Source organism: Hirundo rustica, chromosome 4, assembly GCF_015227805.2.
Source record: "Hirundo rustica isolate bHirRus1 chromosome 4, bHirRus1.pri.v3, whole genome shotgun sequence".
NCBI lineage: Eukaryota > Metazoa > Chordata > Aves > Passeriformes > Hirundinidae > Hirundo > Hirundo rustica.
This window is the reverse complement of record NC_053453.1, coordinates 5,518,135-5,545,059: the sequence shown is the minus strand read 5'-3', so window position 1 is coordinate 5,545,059 and position 26,925 is coordinate 5,518,135. Positions and strand designations below refer to the sequence as shown.

At 38.3% G+C, this 26,925-nt stretch overlaps 1 protein-coding gene across 4 annotated transcripts in view; it reads left to right on the top strand.

The window, feature by feature from the left end:
- USP6NL (USP6 N-terminal like) overlaps positions 1-26,368 on the top strand; it is a 111,886-nt gene extending 85,518 nt beyond the window's left edge. For all 4 annotated transcript variants that reach the window (XM_040062624.2, XM_040062625.2, XM_040062622.2 and 1 more), the window contains 8 exons: positions 637-746; positions 2,974-3,022; positions 4,692-4,812; positions 7,853-7,947; positions 9,473-9,538; positions 9,626-9,725; positions 11,905-12,057; positions 22,800-26,368. In XM_040062624.2, coding sequence (XP_039918558.1) covers positions 637-746; positions 2,974-3,022; positions 4,692-4,812; positions 7,853-7,947; positions 9,473-9,538; positions 9,626-9,725; positions 11,905-12,057; positions 22,800-24,241 — 2,136 coding nt within the window. In that variant the 3' untranslated portion in view covers positions 24,242-26,368. The remainder of the gene's footprint in view (positions 1-636; positions 747-2,973; positions 3,023-4,691; positions 4,813-7,852; positions 7,948-9,472; positions 9,539-9,625; positions 9,726-11,904; positions 12,058-22,799) is intronic.
- Positions 26,369-26,925: the final 557 nt, after the last annotated feature.

Genomic DNA, 26,925 nt, shown 5'->3' with positions numbered 1-26,925 from the left:
CTATGCAGGTTTCATAAGTATTCAATTACAAAAATGGATTTAATTATAAAACACTAAAGCAACTGCTAAAGTAGACATATTCTACAGCTAAATTAGATTAGAACAGAAAGACAGAGGAAATTACTAGAGAAATGTCCATTATCTATATTTAGATAATAACTGGCAGCTATGTAGCTATTACTTCTGCTAGAGAAAAAGACAGGGAAAGTATGAAGACCACACTAAATCATTTGCTTAAAGCCTAGTCTAGAGCACTTGCATCTCAGGTTCTTTTTCCTGAGTAGCAAAAGTAATTTTCTGTCTTTCTCTAGTGCTGTACCTGCCTGAGAAATGGAAATAAGAAATTTGAAATGCTGAAACAGCCTTAAATAGGGGTAGTGAATGACATGTCCAAAAAAAGTGAATATTAGGGCATTTGTCTTTCTACAACTTTACTCTGTGGCTGTTTCTTACTCATGGAATTTGTACACATATATGCTTATTTTGGAAGTTAAAACTGTTAATCTTGTGAGTTGCTGTCCTGTATTGCTTTAAACCACATGATGGCGATTAATTCAATATAGCTGTACAGTCAAGCGGGTTTCTGCTTTTTAAGAGTTCACAATTTCAAACTTCTGTTCTTTACTGTACTCCCAGAATTTGAAGAGTCAAGCACGAGGGTCTTCGCCAGATATCCGGCAGATTGACCTCGATGTGAACCGGACGTACAGAGACCACATCATGTTTCGGGACAGATACGGTGTAAAGTAAGTAAACTTCCATCTTCCCAGAGATTTTAGCCTTCCTCTGGATTTTGTATTCTTCTTCTCCCAGCAGCTAATTCAGAACCAAATAAAGCAGTATTTTTGTACGGGAGCATTTAATTATTTACAACTCTAGGCCGTAATGCTTTTGGATTTCTTCAAGATGTTTTTCGTTATTTTTTGCTGCCACTAGATGAGGAATATTAGGCAGCTGTCATCTTTAAAAATGCTTAATAGTGAAAAAAGTGGGGATACAAACATCAGTATTGTTGCTTGCTTGCAGCATCAGCACCCTGCTGAGAAGAAGAGGGTATTTTTCCCCTTCTGTCTCTGTATTAGTTCAGTTTTTAATCTCCTTTTCTTGCCAAGGCAGATTTTACGGTAGTCTGCTGTTCTCAAAAAGCGATACTCAGAGCTGTGGACTTTAATGTGATAATAAAAGAAACATTTTCTTACATTATTATTCTAGATATATTGTGGAAAAATCCTAAATCAGGGGAATTTCTCTGATGGCTGTGAGGAAGGAGCACAGAGCAGGGATTCCCAGGCTGAGAGGGTTCCGTGCAGCCAGCGCAGTTCTGATCCATTTGGGCAGGGCTGGCAGTGCCTGAGCTGCTCGGGCCTCTCTTGGCTCTGTGCTCACATCTCAGATGTCAGCAGAAGCTCATTGCTTCATCACTTTGGGGTTAACACCAGCAGAGCCAGCTCCAGTCCCTGTGGCTGTTGTAGCCGTGCCCTCAGAGTCCACAGGAAAGCCTTTGGCTGCCTAAAGCAATTTCACACTTGGAACAGCTCTCAGAATTACTGTACATATATTATGCATTTCCAGCAATGCCTTGATGAAAAGTTCAGAAATCATTTCACATAGCAATGAAATAAAGTTCCCTGGGTAAGTCAATTGTTTGCTTGACTTTTAAGTAGGCTGTATGCCTTTGAAGGTTCCTTCTTTTACAGGTCTTCAGTGCTTCCATCTAGTGTAAATAATACTGAAATCACCATTATTCTGGGTGTGGAACTGTGAATGAGCTTGAGCTCCTACCTCAGTTTCATATGGTCACCTGAGGGTTCAGGAGGTTCCTGTGTACACTGGGGACATGTTAATTTGGCACTGTAAAATGAGGCTCCAGCCTAATTACCTTGTTACACTTTTCTTTGGCTACTGAAGAATGGTTAAACTTCAGTTCTGTGAGAGGGTAAACCAAAATGCCACAGTGCAGATGTTTTGGTAAAATTCTCCAAGTATAAACACTCTTCCCAAAAGAAAATAAGCACCTTCTGGTTTATGCTTTCTTTCTTTAAGCCTGCTAATATCTCTTTCCATTCATTGATTAGAAATAGGGAGAAAATTTCACTGGACAGAAAAAGGACAATATGCAAAACTCTGGTGTTAAATTTTAGCAGTTTTACTTGTAGATGAAAATAAGGCATTCAGGTATCCAGATTCTCTTCTGAACAGGTAACAAAAAGTGGCTGTGAGTTTAAAAGTTGATTTTGAGAGCTCTCCACCATTACTTTCATATACAGCTTGGAAAGTGCAGAGTTGTGCTGGCTGGTTTGGTGGTGTTTGAGGTTTTTTGTGTGGCTGTCTTCACAAGTTAGGCTGTCCTACAGAAAGCAAGGGACCTCTACAAAGCTCTTTGTAATTCTAGCTCTGAAGTACCCAGAGATCAACAGAGGGCTGAGCGCAGGATGCTGAACCAGAGTTAATATTGTTTTTCTTCAGTTTGACAGTAGCAGTCACTAGAGCAGACTTTAATTTCGGTGCCAAGATTAAGACACCTTTGTGGCTGCTTTGTGTATTTCACTTCTTCACTTCTACATCTCTCTTTGGAATCAATAACAGCTGTTAGTGTTCTGCAAGCACAGAAATGAAGTTTGGGGAGTTTAAATTTTGGCATTCAGAATAAATCAGTGTTTGAAATGTCACCCATGCAATGTTTCACTTTACCTGTCTGTAAAAATGATGATGTGCCACCACTCTTTTCTAAAGTTTATTGATAATTTTTGAAACATTTCAACATATAAAACATCATACAGGTGCTAATTACAAAATGGGCTTGAAATCAGAAGCACTTATCGTTGTGAAATGTGGTTTATCCTGTTTTTTAGTGCTAGACAACTTAAGTTGGGAAAGCATGTTTCCAAAATCTAGTTCACCACTTCTGTGTTTTTCTGTTTTTACAAAAGATAATGCTCTATTTTTTTCCATTTTCTGCTCTTATTTCTCCAGGCAACAATCTTTGTTCCATGTTTTAGCTGCATATTCCATATATAATACGGTAAGATGTGTTCCTTCACACTTAAATCTGGTTTCTCTGAAATTGCTGTAAGATAATAACTTGCATCGCTTTCTCTCTAAAAAAAACCCAAAAAACCATTTCAGAGACCTTTGGAAGCACACAGAAATAAATTATTTGCTGACATATCTTGAGCTGAAGTTAAAATAAAATATCTGAAATACGAGTTTTATTGCCCAAACTGAACCATGCTTACAATTTGGCTGAAGCCAAGGATGGTGACTAATAAGAATAATGAATTTGTGTTGTGCTGGAGTGTTATGTGACTGATATTTCCTCCCATTATATTATCTGCCTTGCTTTCATTTGAATGATGGGGAGGAAAATACTGCAGAAAGATCTATGTTGGAGTCCACAGGTGTATTTCATAACCTGAAAGGCTCTAAAAAATTGAAATTAGTTTAAAAGGTTGCATCTTCTTTACATAAGCCCTTGGTCTTGGCTGCAATCCTGAATGGGGATTTATTTGAGTGGAGTTTCCAGACTGTATCATAAGGGTTAGAAGCTTATGTATTTTGTAATGTCTTTTGGCTGTATGCGAAAAATAGAAGAAGAAGAAATGCCTTCTTGTCCACATTTAACTGTGGTTTTAATTCACTGTCCCCTCATTCCTTGGGCCCATTTTGAGCATTTCTGTACATCTTCCATTTTATATCCATCTGCAGCTCCCTAGAAGTCAGTATAAAATATGTTAACTTCAGAAGAGGAAAGAGAAACTAAAGCAGTTACTTGAATTAAATACTGGTTTGTTTGGATTTTTTCGAAGTTCTAGGAGGTGTAACCTTTCTGTGTGACCTTTTGATACCTCGTATAAAACATTGCATTGGTATTTTCAAGTTGCATGAATAATTATGTTTAAAATCAATCATCAAAGTGTAATGATGAGACTGTTATAACGAAGTTCTTATTTTGCACTTCTGTTGTTGTATTTTTCCTTTTAATGTGTAGCAGTTCTTATGCTTTGGTTTTATCTCTAGAATAAAGTTGTGCTAAGAGCTTGTAAACCTGAAAAAACTTACTCAACAATTAATTAGTTGTCCTTACAAATACTTTATTGTTGGGGTTATCTTTGCAGCTGAATGATAGTGACAGCTGGTTCCTGCCATAAAATTCAAAATTAATAGCAGAGGAAGTACTCAAGTTCAGTTTTGGAACAATAAATTTTTTCTTTGAGTTTATTACAGTTGCTTGCTATTGGGCTGCTAAACTTGAGCAAGTTCATAGTTACAGGTCACTCTTGAAAATTCCTGTGTTTATCAGATGGTGCCCTGACTGTATACAAGAACGAAGCCAGATACTCTCATCCTCCATAAAAACCCCCCAAATTACAATGAAATGAGAAATGCATCCATTGGACAAAAAGATGATACAGTAACTTGAAAATATTAGTAGTGACCAAGGATTTTGTTCCTCAGTAGTGAGTTCTAATGAGCGATCAATACTTCCAGGTTACTTCTCAGTTGGAAGGTTGTGCATCATCCCTTCTACCTATCAATATTTTTAATGATTAAATATGAAATGTGTTTGGTGGGAAGCTTTGCCATCAGGACAGGCATCACCCTTCCTCCACTAACTCAAGGGAAAAATAAAAGCTCATGGCTATGAGGCTTTTGTTGCCAGCTTTTTAATATTTCCCTGGTATGATTTTCAGGAGGTTGGATACTGTCAGGGAATGAGCCAGATCACAGCTTTGCTCCTGATGTACATGAATGAAGAAGATGCCTTCTGGGCCTTGGTGAAACTTCTCTCTGGTCCAAAGCACGCTATGCACGGTATGGAGTTTCATGTCAGTGTATTTAGGTTTCAACCTGTCCTATTTAAGCTGCAAATTATTTGAAAATGAAACTATTCTGTTCTGATTGGTGAAAATTAAAACATAATGGGAGCTTTTTACTTGGGGGAGGTATTGGATGTTGCTGGAGCTCTCATCCATAAGAGAGAGTAATGGCTTTTATATGTGATATCTTTCAAATAGTTCTTAATGAAAATCAGATGGTTTCCTCTTCTCTTATTCTCTCAGGGAATGTAACCAATTGAAAACTGGTTATGTAGACATCTATATAGTAATAAAATAGTAGTGGAAACCTAATACAGAATGTGTTAGATAATATTGCAGCTGTGCTATCGTTTGGCAGGACAGGAATCTACAGTAAAAAATGGACTTGTGTCTAGGCATGAACTTCAGGCTTCTCAGTTTTATCACTACCTCACACAGAATTTCCTGCTCTCATGGAATTGTTGCTCTTATGTTATTGGTAGTTCTCTGTTTCCATGCCAGATTTAATATGATCTATGCATACTGCCTGGCTATTGGTAGGGAACAGGTCCAGGATTTCCAAAACCTTTGTGATGTTACAGTTCTGGTGATCCAAAAAAGCTGTGGTTCTTGGAAAAGTAAATGCCATCCAGAACTTGGGCTTTTTAGCAAATTTCCTACAAGTTCTGGCTGCTTTTCCCTGCTGGGGAATTTGTCTTTCTGTGGTATCTTCCTTCCCAAGCTTTTCATTGTTCCTGGATGTTCTCCACCCCCAAAACAAAGGGATAGTTTGTTGTGCCGTTTACAGTTCTGGAAAGCTGTCAACTCAGGGGAAGGGAAAAAAGTGTGATCTGATGTCAATGTCGTAAGATTTTCTTGGAGCTTTACACAATGATAACACAGACCAAAAGCATCTTACAAAAAAAAATCTGTAGATTTCATAATAATCCAAACCCGTGCTACTGCAGCCGTGTAGAATATTGAGCTCCTCAAAGCTCACAGAAAATTCCGGACGTTTTGAGGGAAGTAAGTCAAAATCAGCTTCTTATTTACCAAATCATGTGCATGGTAAACAAGAGGATAAACACAGGCAGATGCTTTGCCTGAGATGTTGCAGACCTCCCTCCTTTATTCCTGCCACACCTGTCAAGCGATGGGAGAGAGAAGGAGGGGGCTTTGAGTAGCCCAAGGCTTGATGAGCTTCTCCACAGGGCATGTGAGCCATTGTGCCACAGCTTTATTATACACACTGAAACTGTCTTGGCAGTGCCTGTTAGGCGAGTTTGCATTTATAGATAGGTTGATAAAACTTTAATTATGACTCATATGTTCCCAGTTTATCATTTATTAAATGTTGCCAACTAGCCTGAGGTTCTGCTTTCAGCAGGTTGGACCAGATAATCTCCAGAAGTCCGATCCAACCTGGATTTCCTGTGATTTCTTGAATGTATCTGTTTTAAATGTCAGTGTGTGTCTGTAAATATCACAGTAGATTCTGGAAAGGAAACTTTAAAACTGACTTAACTGATGTCATATTACAGTTTGCAATTTTTATGTTCTTCTTTGGGGAAAGTAGCTTAAAGCACTGTTGGTCAGCTCTTTAAAGCTTAAGTAATTTCAATTCCAAGTTGCCAATATCCATGAAGGAAAACTTCTAGAGTTGCAAATTATGCCACTGACCATCAGATGGTTCTCTGAAATGGACATCTCCCTTTGGAAATCATGGGGGTGGGATAGGGAATTCCATTAGAATCATATTGGCATGGTTAGGATGGTTAAATACTCCTTTTCAAGGTTTTTTCACTTTTACATGTGATATGGCAACCTGGAATACTTTTTGGATGTAGTCCATTAGCCAGACTAATTTCTAGTATAAAACTACTTGAAATCAAGAGATGAATTTGGCCTCTCTGGTATTTCATGTTGTATGGATGATGTGAAATTTCTAAATGATAAAATACAGACATATGACCCTGAAACTTTCCATTGATCTTTGTATAGTCTTAAAAATTCAAGATAATGAGTTGGTGTATGTAAATGTGAAAGAGCAACCTTCCATGCAAAAATAACCTTTATTGTTATTGTTTATGGCTAATTAGCTTTGATGTAGTCACTGTTTACAGTAAGAAAAAACCCAAATGCCTTGCCTGTGTTACTGAAATTTCCTAATATGCAACCTGACATTTAAGTATTGTAGAATTTGCATTTGTATCTATGAAATAATAAACCTGTGTGAATCTGAGGTAGCATATCTTTTGTCTTAGTGACTGTGCACTGAATTGCACAATTGGTAGCTAAAAAGACTTTGCTTTTTGGTTTGGGACTTCAAGTCTTTTTTTTTTTTTTTTTTTTTTTTTTTTTTTTTTTTTTTTTTTTTTTTTCTTTTTCTAAGTTGCATGGCTACTATACTTGTTCTTCCAGTTTTCATATATTGGAGTTTTTTTGTAACTTTAACTCTGCTGATACCTCAGCTGAAGAGAGTCCTGGAGTTTTTTTTCTCCTTCGTGTGTAATCACTAAAACAGTTAGATGGGGTTTTTATATGCTCTTTATTTCAGTTGTGTGAGCTCACAGTCTTTACTTATAGGGTATAATCATATTTGTCATACTAGAATATCCCTCTTGTCTTTTTTATGGTCATTGCTTCAATGCAGACAATCCTAGTAGATACCTATGCTGTTTGCCCTTCTATTATGAATTTTCTGGGCTATAATTCCAATTTTAGCAGGTAAGGGTTGTGATTCTTTGTTTTGGTTTTCTTTTAAGAATAATTCTAGATGTGGTTTCCACATGATCTTATATTGGTTTGACTAATGTAGGACTGATGGATCTGCTGTCACTTATTCTGATCTAATAATAGTCACTAAGGGAATGTATTGATTGTAGCTATTAGGCAGGAGTATGTGTGTATCTGTTGGATACATCAAAACACTGTTATGAATATCTGTTCAGATCCAGTTGTCTTATAGAAGGATAATGTTCCTGGAGCCTTAATGGCTTTTTAAAATGTGATTTTATAGTACAAACGCCTGTTAAATGGTCAACTTCTTTTCTTAGGTTTTTTTATTCCTGGTTTCCCAAAACTATTGAGGTTTCAGGAACATCATGACAAAATACTGAAGAAATTTTTGTCCAAACTTAAGCAGCATTTGGTAAGTATTTATTTCACTATATAAGCAATGTTAATTTACAGCTTTCTACCTTGTTTCAGTTCAGGTGAACCCATTGGATCAAGAATACTCAAACTTCAGGAAAAAAATGCAGTTTTAAGAGGCAGAAGTGCTGTTGTTGTCATTATAGTCAAAGTTACAGTGCATCTTGACAAAGTTATGATAAAATTGGACCCTAAGGGTGATTAATTTGGGTGTCTCTCACTTTGGACCTCTGAGTTAAGGACAATGTGTGGTTCTTCTGTTTGGCCTTGTGTGAGCTTCTGTAAGCAAACTGATACTAGAACAGGGGTTTTTTTTATGTTTAGCTTTGGTTCTCTGGACAGGTTTAGGACCAACCAGTTCTAATCTCTGTTTTAAAAATAGCCCTTATAAGAGGGGTTAATGGTCCTTTTAAAATAATTCTATTTTCATGAAGCTACATGGAGAATTTTATCTCTTCTAATGCTCTTAAATAGAAAATAATATGCCTTTTTTCTTAATATTGGCTATATTTGTTCTAAGGAGTAAATTATTTTTCTAATGGGAGAAAAAGGCCCTTCCATTAGGCATGAAGAATTTCCTTTTTACAGTACATTGGTGCTGCCAGAATCCATCTCCAGTTCTTAAAGGATGGTGTAAGAGATGCTCACTTGTAGCAACATCTTCTTCCTCATCTCTTGCTGTGAGCCAATGTTAACTCCTGAAAGGCAAAAGTAAAGCCTGCACATAAACCACAGGGGCTTGGCCCATTACTTATTCAGTGTTTCTGGAATTAAATTCTGGAATTTGGTCCATATTTTTTTGAAAAGCTGAATTTGGCAAGCATAGAATATGATGTTACCCCGCAGTTAAAATTCAGGATTTCTTTTCAGCTTTTTTTTCAGCATTTCCTCTAACTGTGCAAAGGATTTTGAAGCTGCATGAAGCTGCAGAGAAGCTTTAGCAGTCTGAATGGGTGTCATACCTCATGGATTATCTGTGCTTTAGGGGAAATTAGTCTCCTTAATCAAGAAATAAAATTCCTTATCAGCTTAAATCCTGTTTGAGGCCCAGTAGTCAAAGAATATGGTTGTTTTCCAGTTATTTATGGTGGATATGTATTTTTGTAAGGAAGTCCTTTCAGCTTTGGGCATGAATTGTCAGCCTTGCTACAGAGAAATGAAAGACTTAATGGATCGAGTGCCTGAACTTGGGTTGCCCCAGAATATTGATTTATTTTCTTGAGAGAGGGTTTTATCCTCTGCTACCTCTGTCCCCAGAGTGCAATAAAAGTCTAGAATGTGTCAATACTTCAGCACCTCCAGGTGCATGTTCTTCAGGTGGTGAAATTGGTGAAGAAAAGCTATAAAAACCAGAAATTCCATCTGTTGGATTGAAGTAACAGTGTCCTGTGTAGTTAAATTAATTATTTATGGTGACTGTAAAGTACATTGGCCTCAAGGGGAAAATGTTTTTTCATGGACAGTGTGGGGCATTACTTGGATTTTTTTTTGAAAGTTTTGCTCAACTTCCGTGTTGTTTGCAGGACTCCCAGGATATGCCCACCAGCTTTTACACAACCAAGTGGTTTTTCCAGTGTTTTCTTGATCGTGTGAGTATGTTTTCCTTTCTGTTGCTGTTTTGAATTGTGACTTGGGGCAGACTGTTTTCACAGCATTGCCTGATTCTGTCATTGCAGACTCCCTTTACATTAAGCCTCAGGATATGGGATATCTACATACTTGAAGGAGAGCGGATTCTCACTGCTATGTCTTACACAATTCTGAAACTGCACAGAAGTAAGGAATCTGTCAAACACTTGAAACCTAAACAGAGGTTCAGCTAGTTTTGTGTAGTTTGACCTTAATGTGTGAAAATCTTCTCGTGTGCCTTACGCTGCTTCTGACAGATATTTTTCATTCCTTACACACAAAAAGTTTAAAAACTTCGCTTTATTAATGTGTGTGTGTGTTCTGGGTTGATCTTGGGTGGATCCTGGTGCCCACCACGCTGCTCTATCCCTCCCCTCCTCAGCAGGGTTGGGGGAAGGAGAAAACAAGATGGAAGTTTCCAGACACCAGTGAACAGCACTGTGAGGGCAGCTGTGGGAGGAATTAACTCCATCTCAGCTGGGTCCAATGCAGCATGATCGTCAAACAGAAGTATTTATTAGAGTAAGAAAGTTATTACAGTATTTATTAGAGTAAGAAAGTTATTACAGTTATTTGGACCTAAAATCAGTTCTATTACTGACTAAACAATGGGGGAAAGTGTGGTGGTATCGTGGTCTGGAAAAGGCGTCTTAGCCCCCGCAGGATTTGAATTAATCAATAAACCACACAAAGTGTCAAGACTGAGCCACTAAATGGTGAAAATCTACCAGCAAAATACCTCAGCAACAAGGAATCACCAGTCTGTGTCACTTTACACCATTGTTTGTGCAAGAATATAATTAAAATCCAGATTTTCTCGTCTGCCTGTGTGACCTTCTCCTTCATCTCTTGACTTTGGGTGAAGTAAAATTCGAGATTTTAAACAGAACTGTCTAAAGCATCTATGCCTGGTTCTCCAAAGTGACTTGGCATCATAAGTTCCAAGGACCCAAAAAGCCATTGAGGATAAATGTTGGCTTCCAAATAGATTAGAGCATTTCTAAGGATGATACTTTGTAGCTCAGCTTTGAGACCCTCCTCCTGTGTGAGTTTGGCTTTCTGAGTGAAGTCATTTGACTCTGTGTAAGTGCTGAGGTCTGTGTGGGGCCCATAGAACCAGTGTTGTAATTTCCTTGCTAGTTTATCCTTCTTGAACTCTGGTGATGCTGCCTCACTGTCTCACTGGGATGTTTTCATTAGTTTGTTCATAAACAACTTTGAAAAATAGAAAAGATTGCCTCCTATATTATTGCACTTGAGAAAGCTAAACATTTAGGGGCAAATCATTAGGCTTAACATTTTGATTTCTGTTCTTTATTTGCAAATAGATATCTCCTTGTTTTTGGTTGGTTTTTTTTTTTTTAATTCACCACTCTTTTAATGGGAAGACCTCAGGAAAAAGTCTGAGTGTGGATTTGCTTGCTTAGCAAGTGCACAGCAACTTCCTCCATGATCAAACACTGACAGAACCTCACGGCAACGGAGGAGATGAGAGGGCTGGCAGAAAAGCTGGCAGAAGACAGATTCTGATTTGTTTTCCAATTTCTTGTCTCCCCTCAAAAACATGGATAGTGTAGCTATTCAGTCATTGTGGAATATGTGCCAAGAGCCTTTTTATTACAGCATCAAAACATTATTTTATGGTTTCCATGATGAAATGATACATCTGAAATTTTGATGACGTACAAATGCTGAAAAAAGAGATATAGGTATGCAGCTACAGCCTTGCAATCCACATGGCCTTACTGCTGTGTAAAAAGGGAAAGAAAAATAATCTGGTAACTATAAAACGACTTTCAAAATATGACCTGAATTTTCAGAGAGCCTGAAGCAACGGTTCTGAAGTGTGAACTGCCATCATCATTTCATTGGGATTTAATTCAGTTGTGAATGAGGGTACTGTAAATAGCGGTTTTTAAAATGTTTTTCTGCTTTTCAGAGCTCCTAATGAGAGAGATGATGAATGTTGTACAGATCCACAGCAGTGGTTGTAAATTGAGGCTGCAGGCTGACAAATAAAGACCTGAAGCTGTTGGACATGGGAAGGCTGAAGGAGGGTGACTTGTAGTTAGTTTTCTGAAGATGCCCCTTTTTGGGAAACACCATCCTAAGTAAAGAATAATATGTAGAAAGGACTTCCATGGTGACTTGAAAGTGATTTTTTAATGTATTTGTAGATCTCTGGTAGAAATCTGATATCTGCCTAATTAACAGGTGTTTTTCATTCTACTTTGAAAACAAAAGCACCTCATGACTAAAGTACTTTTTTGAGTGGTCATTATCAAGATGTTGTAATGTATAATTGTAATATTTTCTCCTTATATAGAGCATCTGATGAAATTACAAATGGAAGAGCTTGTAGAATTTCTGCAGGAGTCTTTAGCCAAGGATTTCTTCTATGAAGATGACTTTGTAATAGAGCAGCTCCAAAATTCTATATCAGAATTGAAACGAGCAAAGCTGGATTTACCAGTAGCTGGTAAGAAACTTGCACATATGTAGAGTTAGATATTTGGAGTTATTCACACATTGCTAATTTTTAAAATGTTAATTAATGCTGTTGAAAACTGTGCAAATACTTTCCTCTTCATCACTGCATGGATTTGGGGAGTTTTTACCCAAAAATATTTTACAGTGTAAAATCACCGCTTTTCCTTTCATGAATTTCCTCATCTTTTGCTGTTTTCTTTACTGTTTTTAAGGTAATGGCAAAGCACTGTGAAAAATATCATGTTTTGGTAACTTTATTAACTTGAATTTAGAAAACCTTTCAGACAGAGGATCAAATATCAAGGTTTCAAAGTGTCTGAAGCATTGCATTGTCTGAGAATCCAGACTGTTTTGTAGATTAATTAGATGTGGACCAAACTTCAGGTCAAATAGCTCCTTCTGTTTGTCAAATCCAGATTTTTAATTTTTTGCAAGTGACAGACTTGCTGGGTGTTTAATGGAATAGTTTCATTATTTCTTTTTAGCCTTCGTGCTTTTTGGTTGCAGGTAAGAGATGGTTGTTTCATGTGGCCTTACTTATGAAATATATAGAATCTCTTCTTTCTCTTAGGATTCTATTCTCTTTGCTATCCCTATCTCCACAGTCTTTAATTAGAATTTTTCTTGTGATTACTCAGTCCTTTTACTTCATCCTTGCTAACTGTAGAAAAGTATGTGAGAAAATGTTTTTTAAAAAATTACAATCATGGAAGAATTTACCTTGAAGTAACTTTATTAAGTTGCTATGGTTAGCTTTCAGAAGTTAAGAAGTGTCAGCATAAAGGTTGCCTGTGTAGCATTGTTGTGATAATTTGTTCATTCATTAATGAACTTAACTTTTCTTTTTTTGTTGACATTATTTACTGCATGCAGTATTGGGCTGTCTCAGAAATCCTCATTACAAGTAAATAGCTGTTTTACTTGGTTCTTCACATCTGTTCCTAGGGAATACAAAGATATTCTGTATATTTGTTTGTTACTTTGGTTCTCAGAGTTCCCATTTCTCTTGCTCCCTATTCCTGTATTTTACCCTGTTCTTGAATTTCTGTACAATCTGTCCAGCAGAATTTCTTCCACCCACAACAGGTCTAAGTCTACCTTCTGCCCTTGCCTTTTCATCTGTTGCTTCCCCTTTCTCACCACAGCATTCCCATTCTGCCATCTCTCCATCCTTTTTCCCAAAGTTGAGTTTGAGTCTCAGCTCCACACCACCATGTTACAAGGAGATAGATCATGGGAATCCTGTCTGTCCAGTCCTAAATAGTTCTCCATGGTTATGTTTGAACAGTGAGGGGCTTATCCCAACAACTTCAGTTGTTTGTAGATGCATAGATTTTTTAATGGGTTCGGTAAAGTAAATTTCATCAGTGAAAAGTTCAGCTTTGAAGCTGTGGTGGGGGAAGAATTGGGAAAGATTTTTGTAGTTTGCTATTTGATGGAGCTAGTGTGTCCTCTAGCCTAGAAAACCACATCCATGTAAGTCATACTGAGACTTCCTTTGGAAAATACAGAGTTTACTGGAAATTTTCTTGATGCAGAAGGCAGAAAGTCTGTTCCTAACTTATTTGTTTCAAGGCCTTTGTTTTGGTAGAACATAAAATGCTTTCAAATGAAAGTTTGAGAATACTCTGGATTTTCATAGAAAATTCAAGGAGGATTTAGGTGACATAGGAGTCACCCACCTTGTGACAGAAAATGTGAGAGGCACTCAGTCTTCTTGTGGATACCAACAGCAAGGAATGGTGACTGTGTCTTCTTCCTGAGACACTTTGGCAGTGGGATGCAGTGGTTTGGTTTCACACCTTGCACGCTTAGGTGTAACTTCTGATACAGTCAGCTGACAGCATGCAAAGTGTTTTGGGCCACACTGGTTCTTAATTTTGGTAGCTGAAGAAAAATCAGTAACAAAATGTCTTTTGTGTGTTGTTTTTTTCCCCCCCTAAATGTGAATGAGAAGGTTTAATTTAATTTTAAAACAGGAAGAGCAAAGCCAAAGTGAAGTGTATTTTGGTGCTGGAATTGAGCTTTTTCCTTTTTGATTTCAGATTAACCTGGGCAAGCCTTTATGTATGTTTTTGCTAGGGGTAGAAGGGAACATTATTTAACCTTTCACAGACTAAAAATAAAATGCCTTCATCCTAATCCTTGGGAATCTAGCTGATTTGTTTGCTCTTATCTCTCCTTGAGTGAGGCTGAATTTCATAAGCCTTTGGTTTTATTCTTTAAAATTTTCTGCACTCTCTTAATTTTGGTTTTATTAGTCACTGTCTTCAAGCAGTATTCTTTTTCAGGTTCTAGATATTCAGCTTTGCTCATGTGTTGATCCTGATAGGATACCAGGTGCCCTCCTTAGCTGGGCAGAGGAGAGGAAACAAAAACAAGACTTCTGGACCAAGATAAGACAGGGAGAGATCACTCAGCAAATTGCCATCATGGGCAGAACAGACTTGAGGAAATTGACTGAATTTATTACCAATTAAATCAGAGTAGGATAGCGAGAAATAAACCTTCAGAAAAACCTTTCCCCACTCTTCCTTTCTTCGTGGGTTTAACTTCACTCCCATTTGTTTTCTACCTCCTCCTTCCCAGCAGCACAGGGGACAGGGAATTAGGGTTGTGGTCAGTTCATCATAAATTGTTTCTGCAGCTTCTTTCTTGAGGTGAGGATTCCTCACACTCTTCCCTTTCCCCAGGGTGGGGTCCCTCCCACAGGCTGCCAAAAGCTGGCCATGAAACTCCCATGCAAATGTCTGCCTGGCTCTACTCTCTTAACTACCTTGAATTTTAGTGTTTTTTTTCTAATTTAATCTAAAACATATGAAACTATTATATGTGATACAGTTACAAAAAATACCAGCCTTTTCATTTAAGCATTCACTGTAGCCTGGGAAAATAATGTTTATTTTCGTTTTCTCAGCTGAAATCAAAGCACTGCTTCCGATCTTGCACTTTTTTTTTTTACACTGAGCAAAAATTGCACCTTTATGAACTAAAGTAAAAAATGTGTGTTAGGAAAAAGAAAAAAAAAATTCTTCATCTTGCAGTTGCATCAGTATCAGTCATCCAGGAATAGCAGTGAGCTAATTAAGCTCAGTGGAATTTTCCATCTGGCATCCTTTGTTAGGCTGTATAGATTTTCCTGCCCTAGTAGGGTAAGCTGCAGTAGGATATTAGAAGAGGTAATAACTTTTGTGTTACTTTAAAGTGGACGTCTATTTATGGCTGATGAAGCTTTCTCTGGCTCACTTCCTCCATGGCTTCTCTCACTGAATTAAGGAGCTCCTTGTTCCCGTCAGAGCAGAGAAGGAAGGGACTTGTTTAACATTTTCTCGCTAATAAAGCCCTTAAAATGTCCAGCCAGAAGACATGGGTGTTCACGGGATCCTGTTAATTTTGGATGCCAGTGAGCTGGTTTTGCCACTTCCGGGGCCGTTCTGCACAAAGAAGGCGACGGATTTTTCTTCCTTTGTGTGCTGAATTCTAGTTGAGTGCTGCCCAGTGCAGGGTAGCCCATACTTAGCAAGTGCAACCTCCAGAGGGTGTTTGCAACTCCATTGCTGTTCCTACAACCCAGGATGGGCATCCCTCTGTTCCTGTGGCTCTGGAGACAGGGAGCTGTGTGATAAGCACAGCTCTGACTGGGGAGCTGTGCTTTTTGAGGCCTTGGAGAAGGGAGGCTGTCACAGCTGTACATAGAAACTGTCCTTGAAGGTACCTCTCTGACACAGCCTCAAAAAGAAGAAAAGGCATTTGGTATTTTCTGGATTGCCTGGAATGTGATGAAGGATGTCCACACCATGGCTGGTTCTAGAAGAGCCCTCTCACCTAAATCTGTGTGACTTTACATATTCTCCTGGAGCCAGATCCAATATAAATTCAACAATCTCTTCCTTAATTCAAGGGTGATGTTAAGGCCATAATGAGAAGAATCTCCTTGGTATACACCATTGATTTCCAAAATTCCTTGATGCAAATTCTTTCCTTGTCTGTTATTTTAAACAGCAGCTAAATTCTATAAATGCTCACAAGATACGGATAGAATTTCTAGCTTTGCTCTGATTTTTTTTTTCCCTGTAGGACTACATGAATAATGCAATGCTTAATAAACAGTATTTATATGTGGATAGATTTTTATAGTGTCTGACTTTAATAAACAGAAGTGCTTACCGGTGAAAGTTCCATATTAAAAATATGTTGCTGAAAATAGTTTATTAATCCAGTGTTTTGTAAACAAGACCGCCAGACCAACCTTCAAGGTGTGAAGCCCCTCAGGTCTGTTTTTGAGACAGTGTCTCACCCTTGTATTAATAGAAGAATTCTAAAAAGGGTGGGCAGGAGGGTCCTGGGTTGGGTTTTTATGACTGAAAGTTTAATAGACTTTGCAGCAGCTGCAGGCCTTAAATCAAAGATAATGGTTTTGTACCTTAATTTTAAAGCAATATTGGCAAATTTGGAATCTGCCTGTGTCCATGTGATTAACTTTAAACTGCAGTTCTTCTAGTTTTCCCAGTCTTTCCTGTATTCAGGGAAGACTAACAAAGTTTGAATCTTGCATTTGCCATAAAATTTAAAATGTTTATCTGATATTTGTCTTTGAAGTTACATGTTATTAAATTTATTATCAGTATCTTTTATTCAATGATGTATTTTACACAGTCATCAGTGATAGTGAAGAAATGTATACTACCTCAGTAATCTATTAAATAATGTCTGTTCTCTCCGGGTAATGAACCTTTTGACAGCCAAAGCAGTAGAAATATGTAAAGCAGCTTGACTTTCCTGTTTCTGATGGTGTTTTTCTTTTGGTTGTGTTTTGTTTCAGAGGAATTTGGGATTTTTCTCTTGTACTTCAGGAATACACAAGTAGCTATTCCAGACAATGCATTTCATGCTTTAATCAACTAAACTGTTTTTTCTGCCTGGTTTCTTGTGTGATGCAACTACTTTACAATACTATGAACTAAAGTAACATGTGAGGTTCTACTAATTCAGTTAGTGTATATCCTTAGCAGTTTTAGGCTTTGGCTTTGCATAATTTAAAAACCTTTACTGTTCAGAACTTGCATGATCTTTAAACATGTGATCCAGGTAGTTGGGTTGGTCACTGTTCATATTGCTGTTTAAAACTGACTTTTCAAGGAAGTATATTTGCTGGAAGAAATGTGGTATTAGGCATGTAATGCAGTGGTTAATTTTAGAAATTTCTTTTTTGCAAGGGCACCTTAGAGGTGTGCAGTTGGTCACCTGTATCTTCTAGCTAATAACCAAATATCTTAAGATTTCTCTTCCTTATCTGAATGCAGATGTTTATAAAATAAGTTTTCCTTACTGTCAGTACTGTAAAAGTGACACAAGCTGCAAGAGAGGCAAACACTGCATTTAGTTCTCCCTTCAGGTTGTCCAGGAGTATTTAATTTAGCAAGTCCTTTGCCATATGTGCCAAAGTGATGGCATATAAAGGAAGGAGGAGCAGAGGTTGACTTTCACACAGCAGCTTGAGTTTCTAGTGCAGGCACATAAATTTCTTTAAAATTCTCTTGGACTTGTAAACTGAAGAAGATGGGATGTCACTGGTCGAAAATAAACACAAAATTTCAAGATGTCATTTTAAGAGTTGTTTTTATGACCATTACCATCCTTGAAAATTGTGTTAGAAGAGTCAAAGTGCATGTATTCTGGTGCTGAAATTAAGGACTAGACTGTTATTCACTGGAGAGAGCACTTAAAGCACTTTACTCCAATTATATGTCTGCTACTCGATGCACGAGGCTGTTAGTGCCTCCTGAAGCAATTATCTGTAAAAGTCTTGTAGTGGAGATCGACTTCCACTGGGTGGTGGCCAAGGCTTGTTTGAGCAGAAGGAAGTCAAGAGGCAAACTTTCTTTAATATGGCTTGTATTTCTTATCTTTTGGGGAGCAGTCAGATCTGCTCGTATTTGCTTTGCTCCTTTTCCTGTCAGGGAATATGTTTGCCAACAACAAACAAGCACCTGATTGTTCTTGTTTTGCTTAAATTGTCTTCCTCTTCTTCCATTGCTCTCCTTCCTCACCCATTTTTCATCCTATTACCTTTGTTGTTTGCTTATTTTATGCTATACTGCATAGAAACCAACTAAATCACTACCTTTCTTTTAAAGGAAAAAGAGAAAATCTATAGTTCCTGCTCTGTAAACTCTGATAGAAGCTATTATAGTGCTTGTTTTTTGGGAAAAGCCAGTAACTAAACTGTCTACAAACCTACTCTGTTGAAGCAAGGAAAGAAGGAGAGAAGGATGAAAGTAGAGGCAGCCATATCCCACGGGAATGCTGGCAACTTGGGAAAAGTCTCATTGCCTAGATTGCTTCAGAGAACAAAGGACATTTTGATGATTGTACAGGTCAAAACAGTCACAGCTGAACTAGACAGTTTTTTCTTAACTTCTAGTTTTAAAATGCTTTCAATTCTTGTATGTAAACATCACAGATTGTATAGAAAAGCACTTGTCCCAAAAGTACTTCTTGTAGAATTTGGCACTTTCTCCATTTCTCAGTCAGACCGTGAATTAACTCAGATCTTGGATCATCTACACAAACAGATACTCAATTGAATTTCCTTTAAAACATCCAAATAAAATTTCTTTGTGCCCAAATCGGAGGAGTTTGAACAGTGAGTGTAGTTGAAGTAGTAAAGGAGATCGTTGAGAGCTGTGTGTGAGGCTTTAGACAGATTGGGAGTGGAATAATGATAGATAAAAGAAATGGGGCTTGAAGGAATTGATGCTTTTGCATGCTTGTCTGGCAAGTTGTTTGTGCACCTCTTCGGGTAGAGATGTTTGTTGTGACTTGGTTTCTTTTTTTTGCTTTGGCATTATGGTTTCTTTTCCTTAGCTTTTTGCTTCTATTACCTTTTTTCTTTCTTTCTTGCTAGCATGTTTTCATGCAGCATTATTAGTTTCTTGCTGTTATTGCTGATAGTGGACTGCTTGAAGCAGTCCCAAACACAGCTGGCATGCCCTTTGTGCATTTGAAGAGTCCTGTTGTAGTCATGTGCATGGTGCTAATTTGGTTATCCTCTACTTGTTTATTTTTGTTAACTTTTTTGGAACTTCAGGAGTTTTTATTTGTTTGGGGCTTTTTAAAGTTCTTGTTTCACTGGAAGTGGCAACTGTGCATGTGTGTGTATGGGTATTTATGTGTGATCTGTACACTTCAGTTAAAATTAAGTAGCCATTTTACAGTTTCAGAAAATTTCCTTTAGAAGGTGATTGGTTTGCAAGATGTCTTTTTGCTGCAACATCATAGAGCCTTACACAATTCCTTTCCTCCCAGTGCTTTTTATGGCTGGAGGTGATCAGTGCTGGAGCACCTTTGAGGCAGAACAAGGCTCGTTCTGGTAGCCTTGATTCCTGAGTTGGTACCTCCAGCAATGTGGCCTTGCTTAGTTCCACAAGCAGATGTGGGTGACTGAGCAAACCACTGCCACTTGTTTGCATCCAAGGTCAAGTTAAACCAAGTTTTGTGCAAGTCCTGTGGCTGAGGTTCAACCTGTATTTCTTCTTTTCCCCACTGAGCCTTCTTCCACATGTTCTCATTGTTGTGTATTTTGTTTTCCCTGACAGCACTAAGCTCTGGTGTTACCAGCCTATAAGCACAGTATCACGCTGTTAAAATGCAGAGGTTCTCTTCTAAATGAACTATTGTCTTGCAACACTTTCCTTGTTACTCAGGATGTGAATTAATGTTGAGTTCTAACAATTTCACTTCAGGCATGGCAGGATTTCTCTGACAGTCATTTTACAGCTGTGATTCATGTTCCAGGATTCATCACCTAGACCATGCAGCCCACTTATGCCTGGTTGTAGGGTGTTCCTTTACCCTGCAATGAGAGGGGAAGGTGACACAAAGCAGCCTCGATAGAATTCAGTAAAAATGTCTTCAGTATTCTCACTTGGGTTTATTAGAGCTTAATGGTAATTAGGAAACCTTAAGTGTGTGAAATTAAAAACCAAAAACTCACATAAAGCCCACCTTTATTGTGCAACCAAGTATATTTAAAGGATCTCTCTGCTGTTGCTCTGTAGGCATTTTTTAGAGTAAAAGCTGGGAGAAAATAAGTAAGTTCATGCATTTGATGACCCTGGACAAATGAGGGAAGCATTGCAGCTACCAGAGGAACTGGTCTTCAGGTTTTTATATATAGGACTAAAAATATTTTCATTTCATGTGTGGAAGGAAGTTAACACTTTTTCTAAAACATGTCTTCCATACAAGGACAGAAATGAAATAATTTAGTGATGTTGCAGAGCCATTTTCTTCTTCTGTTCCATAACTGCTTTGGATCTCTTGGAGGCCATAAATGGATTAGCAGCCCATAAAGATTAGTTCTGTGTGATTTAGATGGCAGATTTTTGGTATGTATTTTGTATGTATCAAAGTATTCTTTCTTAATGCAGATTTCATGCTATTTTTGCATTCAAGATTAGCAGGATTGAAAGCACTGCAATCTGTGGTTTAAGTATCAGGAATATTTATTATGTGCAAAATTCCCTTTTATTTAGGAGACAAGGTCTTCAGCTTTGCCTAACAGTGTAATTGAGGATGCAGGTGGAGTTAAGTTATACCAATGCCTCTTGCCAAACAGAAGCAAGTTCAGAAAGTGAACTATTCATAAAGACTAAAGGATAATTTTGGAGAGGCTGGTGCAGCAGTCAGTGTATTGCAGAACTCTTAAATCACCTCTTTTACAGCATCCATGCAGCTCCTTCCTTTGTCCCCTCATCTGCTCTTCCAGTAGTGGAACAATCCCTTGCTGGGGAGTGCAGGTCTGAGAACCCTGTTCCAGATTTTATTTGGGAATAGCAGGGCCCCTATGGAAAGAGACTCAACATCAGACTTGTAATTCCAAGAGCCACTCACTGGAGCCTGCTGCTGAGGCCTGGCCCCACCATGTGTGCTGTATATGAAGTGAGGTTTCTGTAGTTATTTCTGAAGCAAAGCGTGGGTTTTCCATATGACCTTTGGCCATTAGGAAGAAAAATCAGGAAAACACAGTGCATTTATTTTGTTGTCTTATTTGACAGCACCATTGTGTTCTTCTCTGCTGTCCTCCTGCAATGGCCTGGCTGGCTCAAACTTAGTTTTCCTTTAGTTTATATAGCAACTGATCCATGCTGGTAGTTTGTTACGCTGTTATAACAAATAAGTGACCTTGGCTGCTGGCTTTCCTCCGTGTATCTGTATCATGAACCACTCATCAAAGATTGAGCTTCTGCTCATGCCTGTATAAATGAACATAGCTCACTTGTAACTACAGCACTTGTCACGGAGAGACATTTGTGTGTATTCACTCCTGTGAACCCTTATAGACAAAAAGAATTTAAATTACAAATAGCTAGAAAGTGAAGTGCTAACTCTCTGATCTCTGATGGAAGAGATTCTACAGTCCTTGTCTTAGGAAGAAGCAGGGATTAGACAAAATTATTTTACCTACAGCCATTTTATATAATTAATTTTGCTTAGCATTTCAGCAAGGGTAGCCATTGCTTTTTTCTTCCTTATGACAAAGCTTTTGTTTATAAATGGATACACAGTGAATAGAACTTGTTTGGTAATGCTGACTTTAAAGCGTTTGTGTTTTGTTTTTTTTTTTAATGCTGAACATCAAATGAATTAAATCTAGATGAATACATTTAATGAGAAGCGCATGACCTTTTCTTCTTATAATGAGAAAGTAATGGATTACACAAATAAGTTATATGCAAGTAGATATGATAAAATACTTTGGCTGTGATTATGAAGGGCGTTGACTGCTAAGGAGGATTGCAGTACAAAATTTGATGTGAATTGTTCTGTGAGCAGCATCGAGCCGTGAAACACTTCTTCATTGTTTCTGTATGTCAGTGTGGGTTGCTCTGGGTCCCCACACAGTTGACATTTACCACTGGCTGTTGCAGTGTGCTGAGCTCCAGTCTGGGAGAACTTTCCATTCATGTCCTTGTTCTGTAAATGATGTCCTTGTGTCCTGCAAAACCCGTCCATGGAACACTCAATTGAAGCCATGACATAGCCAGTATTGGTGTCAGCTGCTTTAGTTGTTCTGTATTGATAGAAAGCTGAACTGAAAAAAAGATTTCTGTGTATGGGGCCTTTTACTGGAGGTTCTTAATATTGAGGATGAAATTTATAGGCAGGAAAGGGTTTAGGGGGAACCAGGTCTTAATTGTGTAGATGTTAATGAGGAGCTTCACCCAAAAACTAAAGTGAGAGACAGTTCAAAGATGTCATTTGGGAACTTGATGCATATGAGGGAGGAGCTGATGGTGTGGCTTGCTAGAGGTGGACATTAAAGGATGAATGAATGGAAAACAATCAGTTGGGAGAATGATATTGGGAAGGATTTTTAAAGAGGACAAAGTAGTTTGCTTAATGTAAAAGTATGAGGAGGGTTCCATACAGAGTAGGTACTGTAATCAACATGTCATATAGGAAAATGGGGTTTTTCTCAGCCATGTCATGATAGAGCCAAAGCTTGGTGGAATTGCATCAGCTGTAGAGAAGAATAACTGTTTGGGATGAGAGGCTAAAAAAATCTGTCCTCAATGTCAGAGTACAGAAGAACCTTTGAGGTGTTGCAGAATGGTGACCCAGAGAGAGGCCCAGTTAATTTCTAGCCATTTTTTGCTTGCATGATGAACAGATCAAAGAAGGCTTCTGCACAGAGGTGAATTTATGTTATTCCTGTTCTTGTTGTAGGTAAAGAAGACGAATTTCCAAAGAAGCCATTGGGGCAGATTCCATCAGGACCTCCACCTTCTGTGCTTAACTCCACTCCAATGCTTAATGGACAGAACAGTACTGGTACACAAGCAGCAAGAAGGACAGAGAGAAGACCATCCATGGAAGAAGAACCAGAAAGTTCATCAAATGACCGAAAAATAATTAATTCTGTGGAAAATAAACCTTCCTTAAAACAGCAGAAGATTCGACCAATAGAGACACAAAACAGTTTGCCTAAGAATGAGGTAGATACCAGAAAAAAGCCTCAGCCAACAGAGCAAGACAACTCAAGTCTATACAATAATGCAGCTGCTAATCAAAATTCTAATGCTACTTCCAATACAAGAAGGGAATTTGTACCTAAGTGGAATAAACCGTCTGATATCAAAATAATGGAAAAGACAATGAAACTCACTGCAGAGGTGAAAGGGAGGCCAGTAAACCATTCTGTTTTGGGCCCACCACCAAGTCCTAGAGAAATGCAGCCTTTGAATGTAAAGCAAAAGGTGAAGGTTTTGGATGCTGATGAAGGTAAGCGAGGGTCTAATGCATCTCAGTATGACAATGTTTCAGAGGATGAAACTGAGAACGAGAATCTTGTTGAAGAGATGCTTGAGAGAGCTCATCCACAAAGTCCTGGGCATGTAGCATTTTCTAATAGTCTAAGAAAGCAAATGGAAAAAACACCAGCTCCGTTAAAAATACCCAATAATTATACCTTCATTTCACAACCCAGATCTCCAAAATATGCATCTCAGTCTGATGGTCCATCTCATGGATTGAATGTAACACAGCCACTGCCAGGTTATAGTAATCCCCCTACTTACTATGGGAGTTCTCCAAAGCATGTTTCCAGTATAGGCAATACAAATTCTGCACCTCTGCATTACCACGGGAATTGGCCCAGCCCCTCTGGGAGGCCATATGCTCCTTTCATGTCAGTAGATTATTCCCCAAATAAACTGCAAATGAATTCCTACCCTGCCAGTCGCCAAATTCCTCTTTCACCAGCCCCTGCTCAGACAGAAGTCGCTCCTGTTGATGCTTACACCAGCAACTCGAGGTCCTCCCCAGGTGTCAAATTCATAATCCCTCCAGCAGATTATTTACCAGACGAGAGAAAGTGGCCGGACGCTGCCTACATCTACAGACATGAACCCTACAGGCAGCCCCGGAGCCAAGACCTTAACAAAGGCCACTTGGATAATTTCCAGAAATACCAGCATTTTCAGTCAACACCTTTACAAGAGCGCAGTCTTCCTGCTGTTTCTGTGGACAGTCCAGTGAGATACAGGACTTCCCCAGCCTTTGAAGAGAATGGCTCCCCACAGTACCAACATCCAAGCCCGTCAGCTCAAGGCCAGCACTATCGAAACAGAACTGATGGATTGTCTATGCATGAATCTGTGCTCCTCTGAGAATTTGGCTTTGCTTAGTAAAATGGCAAGAACCAAAACCAGTTGAACAGTACTGTGTTAGTAATATCCACCTCAGTTCTCTGAAATGTGGGTGGTTCATGTAAGTCCAAAAATAACGACACTATTTCAGAGATGTTGCAGGCTTTGGTCGAAAGCTAGTGGAGTTCTTGGACTTGCATGGAAGCTACTGGAAGTGATCTAATGCACATAGACATAGCAATAAGCTCATACACACCATGTGGTTCATGCTGTCGTCGCTCCTTACATTTTAAATAACTTGTGTTACAATCCTTCTGCCTAAAACCTGTAACACACTGAAAAGTTTTATTTTAACTGACGTTGTTAATGCACTGTACAGATGTGTGTGTGTGCGCCTGTGTGAGTGTGCACTCACAGTACACAAACTCATATGGAAAAGAGCTAAAGAGTTTAAATTTAAATGCATTTAGCTTTGGGCAAAGCTCGTGAAGTACTTTTATTTCATATTAATTTTTCTTTGTAATTTATTTGAGAAGCCATTCATTTTGAATGGGAATTTCTGTCATTTTTATACAGCTGCCTCAGCATCCCAGTATCTGTTCTGGGCAGGGGAGATGCTTTGGGATTATTAATTTAATCATATGTGAGAGTTAATTTCCTCTCCTTTGACTACTGTTTTTCATTTTCCTCAGCAGGAAGGAGCAGGCAGGCAAAAGCAGAAAGCCAAAAATGTCTCTCTAATCTGGCTAAGAAATGGTGCTTAAATTTAGGGCAGTGTTTAGGGGTTAAGTGCATCGAAAGTGGAGAATTTGTTCCTTCTCACCCAAATCTACCTTCAGAATGTCGTTCTATATGCAAAAGACTGGAGCACAGTGAGACTAATGCCAGATACAGAAATGGTGCTGCACCTTTCACTTTGCCGTGCTGTGCTGTCAGACTAAAACTGGTTGCAGGGCCAAATCTCACAGGTGTATCAGAGAGCTGCATAACTCATTGACACCTCTGTGAAGTGCACGCAGGAGTCTGAGCTTTGCTCCAGGCTTGATATTCCTCAAGCTGTGTGAGTATGCAGTGTTCCTTCTCTTAAGCTTTGTGGGTGGATTCCATTGTGTTTTGCCCCTTTTCCCCCCAAACTGCTGGCAGGTTCCTGTCTGTGGTGGGGCGTGTGCTGCTGTGCTGTCGGGCTCGCACTGCGCGGTGCTTTACACTAAAATGACCCTGACTTGTTAACAGGAACCTTAAACTCCTGCTGATGTAAGTAATTCTAATTAGTGTTTGCAGCCTTTTCTGTCTTCGTGGTTTCCTTTCCTTGACTGTGAATTGGGAGTGGAATTTAAAGGAGGTGAAGTGGCGCACGTAGGATGGAGTCCTGCGAGCTGCAGGATGCGCTGACCTCTCGTCGGGAGCTGAGGCAGCAGAGGGTCTCGCCAGGAGAGGTCCTTGGAGTGCTGAACAGAGAGATTTCTCTAATACTGAAGTACTGAACATTGGTATCAACACCAGTTTGCAAGGCTGTCGTGTTCCCTTTTGTTTTGTAAGGTTTGTTAACTGAAAACATAGAAATGGATATTATTTTTTTTTCTTTAAAGAATGAGCTTTAGTGCCTATTATTGCTGCAGGTTGGCTCTGTAAGTTTTAAGGTACAGAAGTAATACAATTTTTACAAATGGAAGTAACATTTACTTAGTATGTTTCAAAACTTTTTTTTGTGTATATAACGTGTCTGATGTAATTTTTAATAACTGGGCAATTTTATATTTTAAAAATTGCAAACTGCAGCGAAGTAACTGTAGCCAAGCACTACACTGAAATCCTAGACTAAAATTGTGAAGATGAATATAACTTGGGCTTACTTTAGTTCTGATTGCTTACTGCAGCTTAGAAATGTATGTATATAATATTGTGGCTAAATGTAATAATTGCCGTGTTTAATGATGGTTCTGTAATTCATAACGAAGCTGTACAATTTATTTGTGCAAACAACATGAGGCTCCAAAATATGTATCAGCATTAGTAAATACTGTAGATTTTTATATATAAAATATATACACACTATTTTCTTATTTCATCTGCAACAGTTTTATAACTGTGTACCCTATTTTGATGTGACTGTATTTTTAACATGTTAAAATAATAATAATTAAGCTTATGTTGTTTTGTCTTTCTTTTTAATTACTTTATTAGCTCCAAACTGGACTTCTGCTATTCTCAGCACAAATAATTGCTTTTCATAAATGAATAATGTGTATATATATGATGTATCCTGTTTAATTTGTACATGCTTATTTTTAGACTAAGCAATGTGGATACAATCTATATAGTGCTTTTTAATTATTGCAGAAGTGCCAAGATTATCGATTATAGTTTATTACACTGCTAAGCCTTAGCTTGTCATTTGCAAAAGCTAGGAGCATAAACTGTGATCATAATTTTCTGGTTTTGTTCTAATAATCTCACCCAATACCAGTTTAAAAGAGAGTTGTTTGTGTAGGGAATGTGCAAAGTTGCATTGATCAAAGTGCAAAATAATAGTCTGGCTGTGGCTTCTGTCTCTCACGTTTTGAAGATGCTGTTGAGGTTTTTTGGGTTTTTTTTTTGTTTTTTTTTTTTTTTTAAAAGCAGCCCAGCCTTGTATCCTCTTATTGTAGTGCAAAATACATTTTTATTTTCACTTAACTGGACAAACCAGACTCAAGGTACAGCCG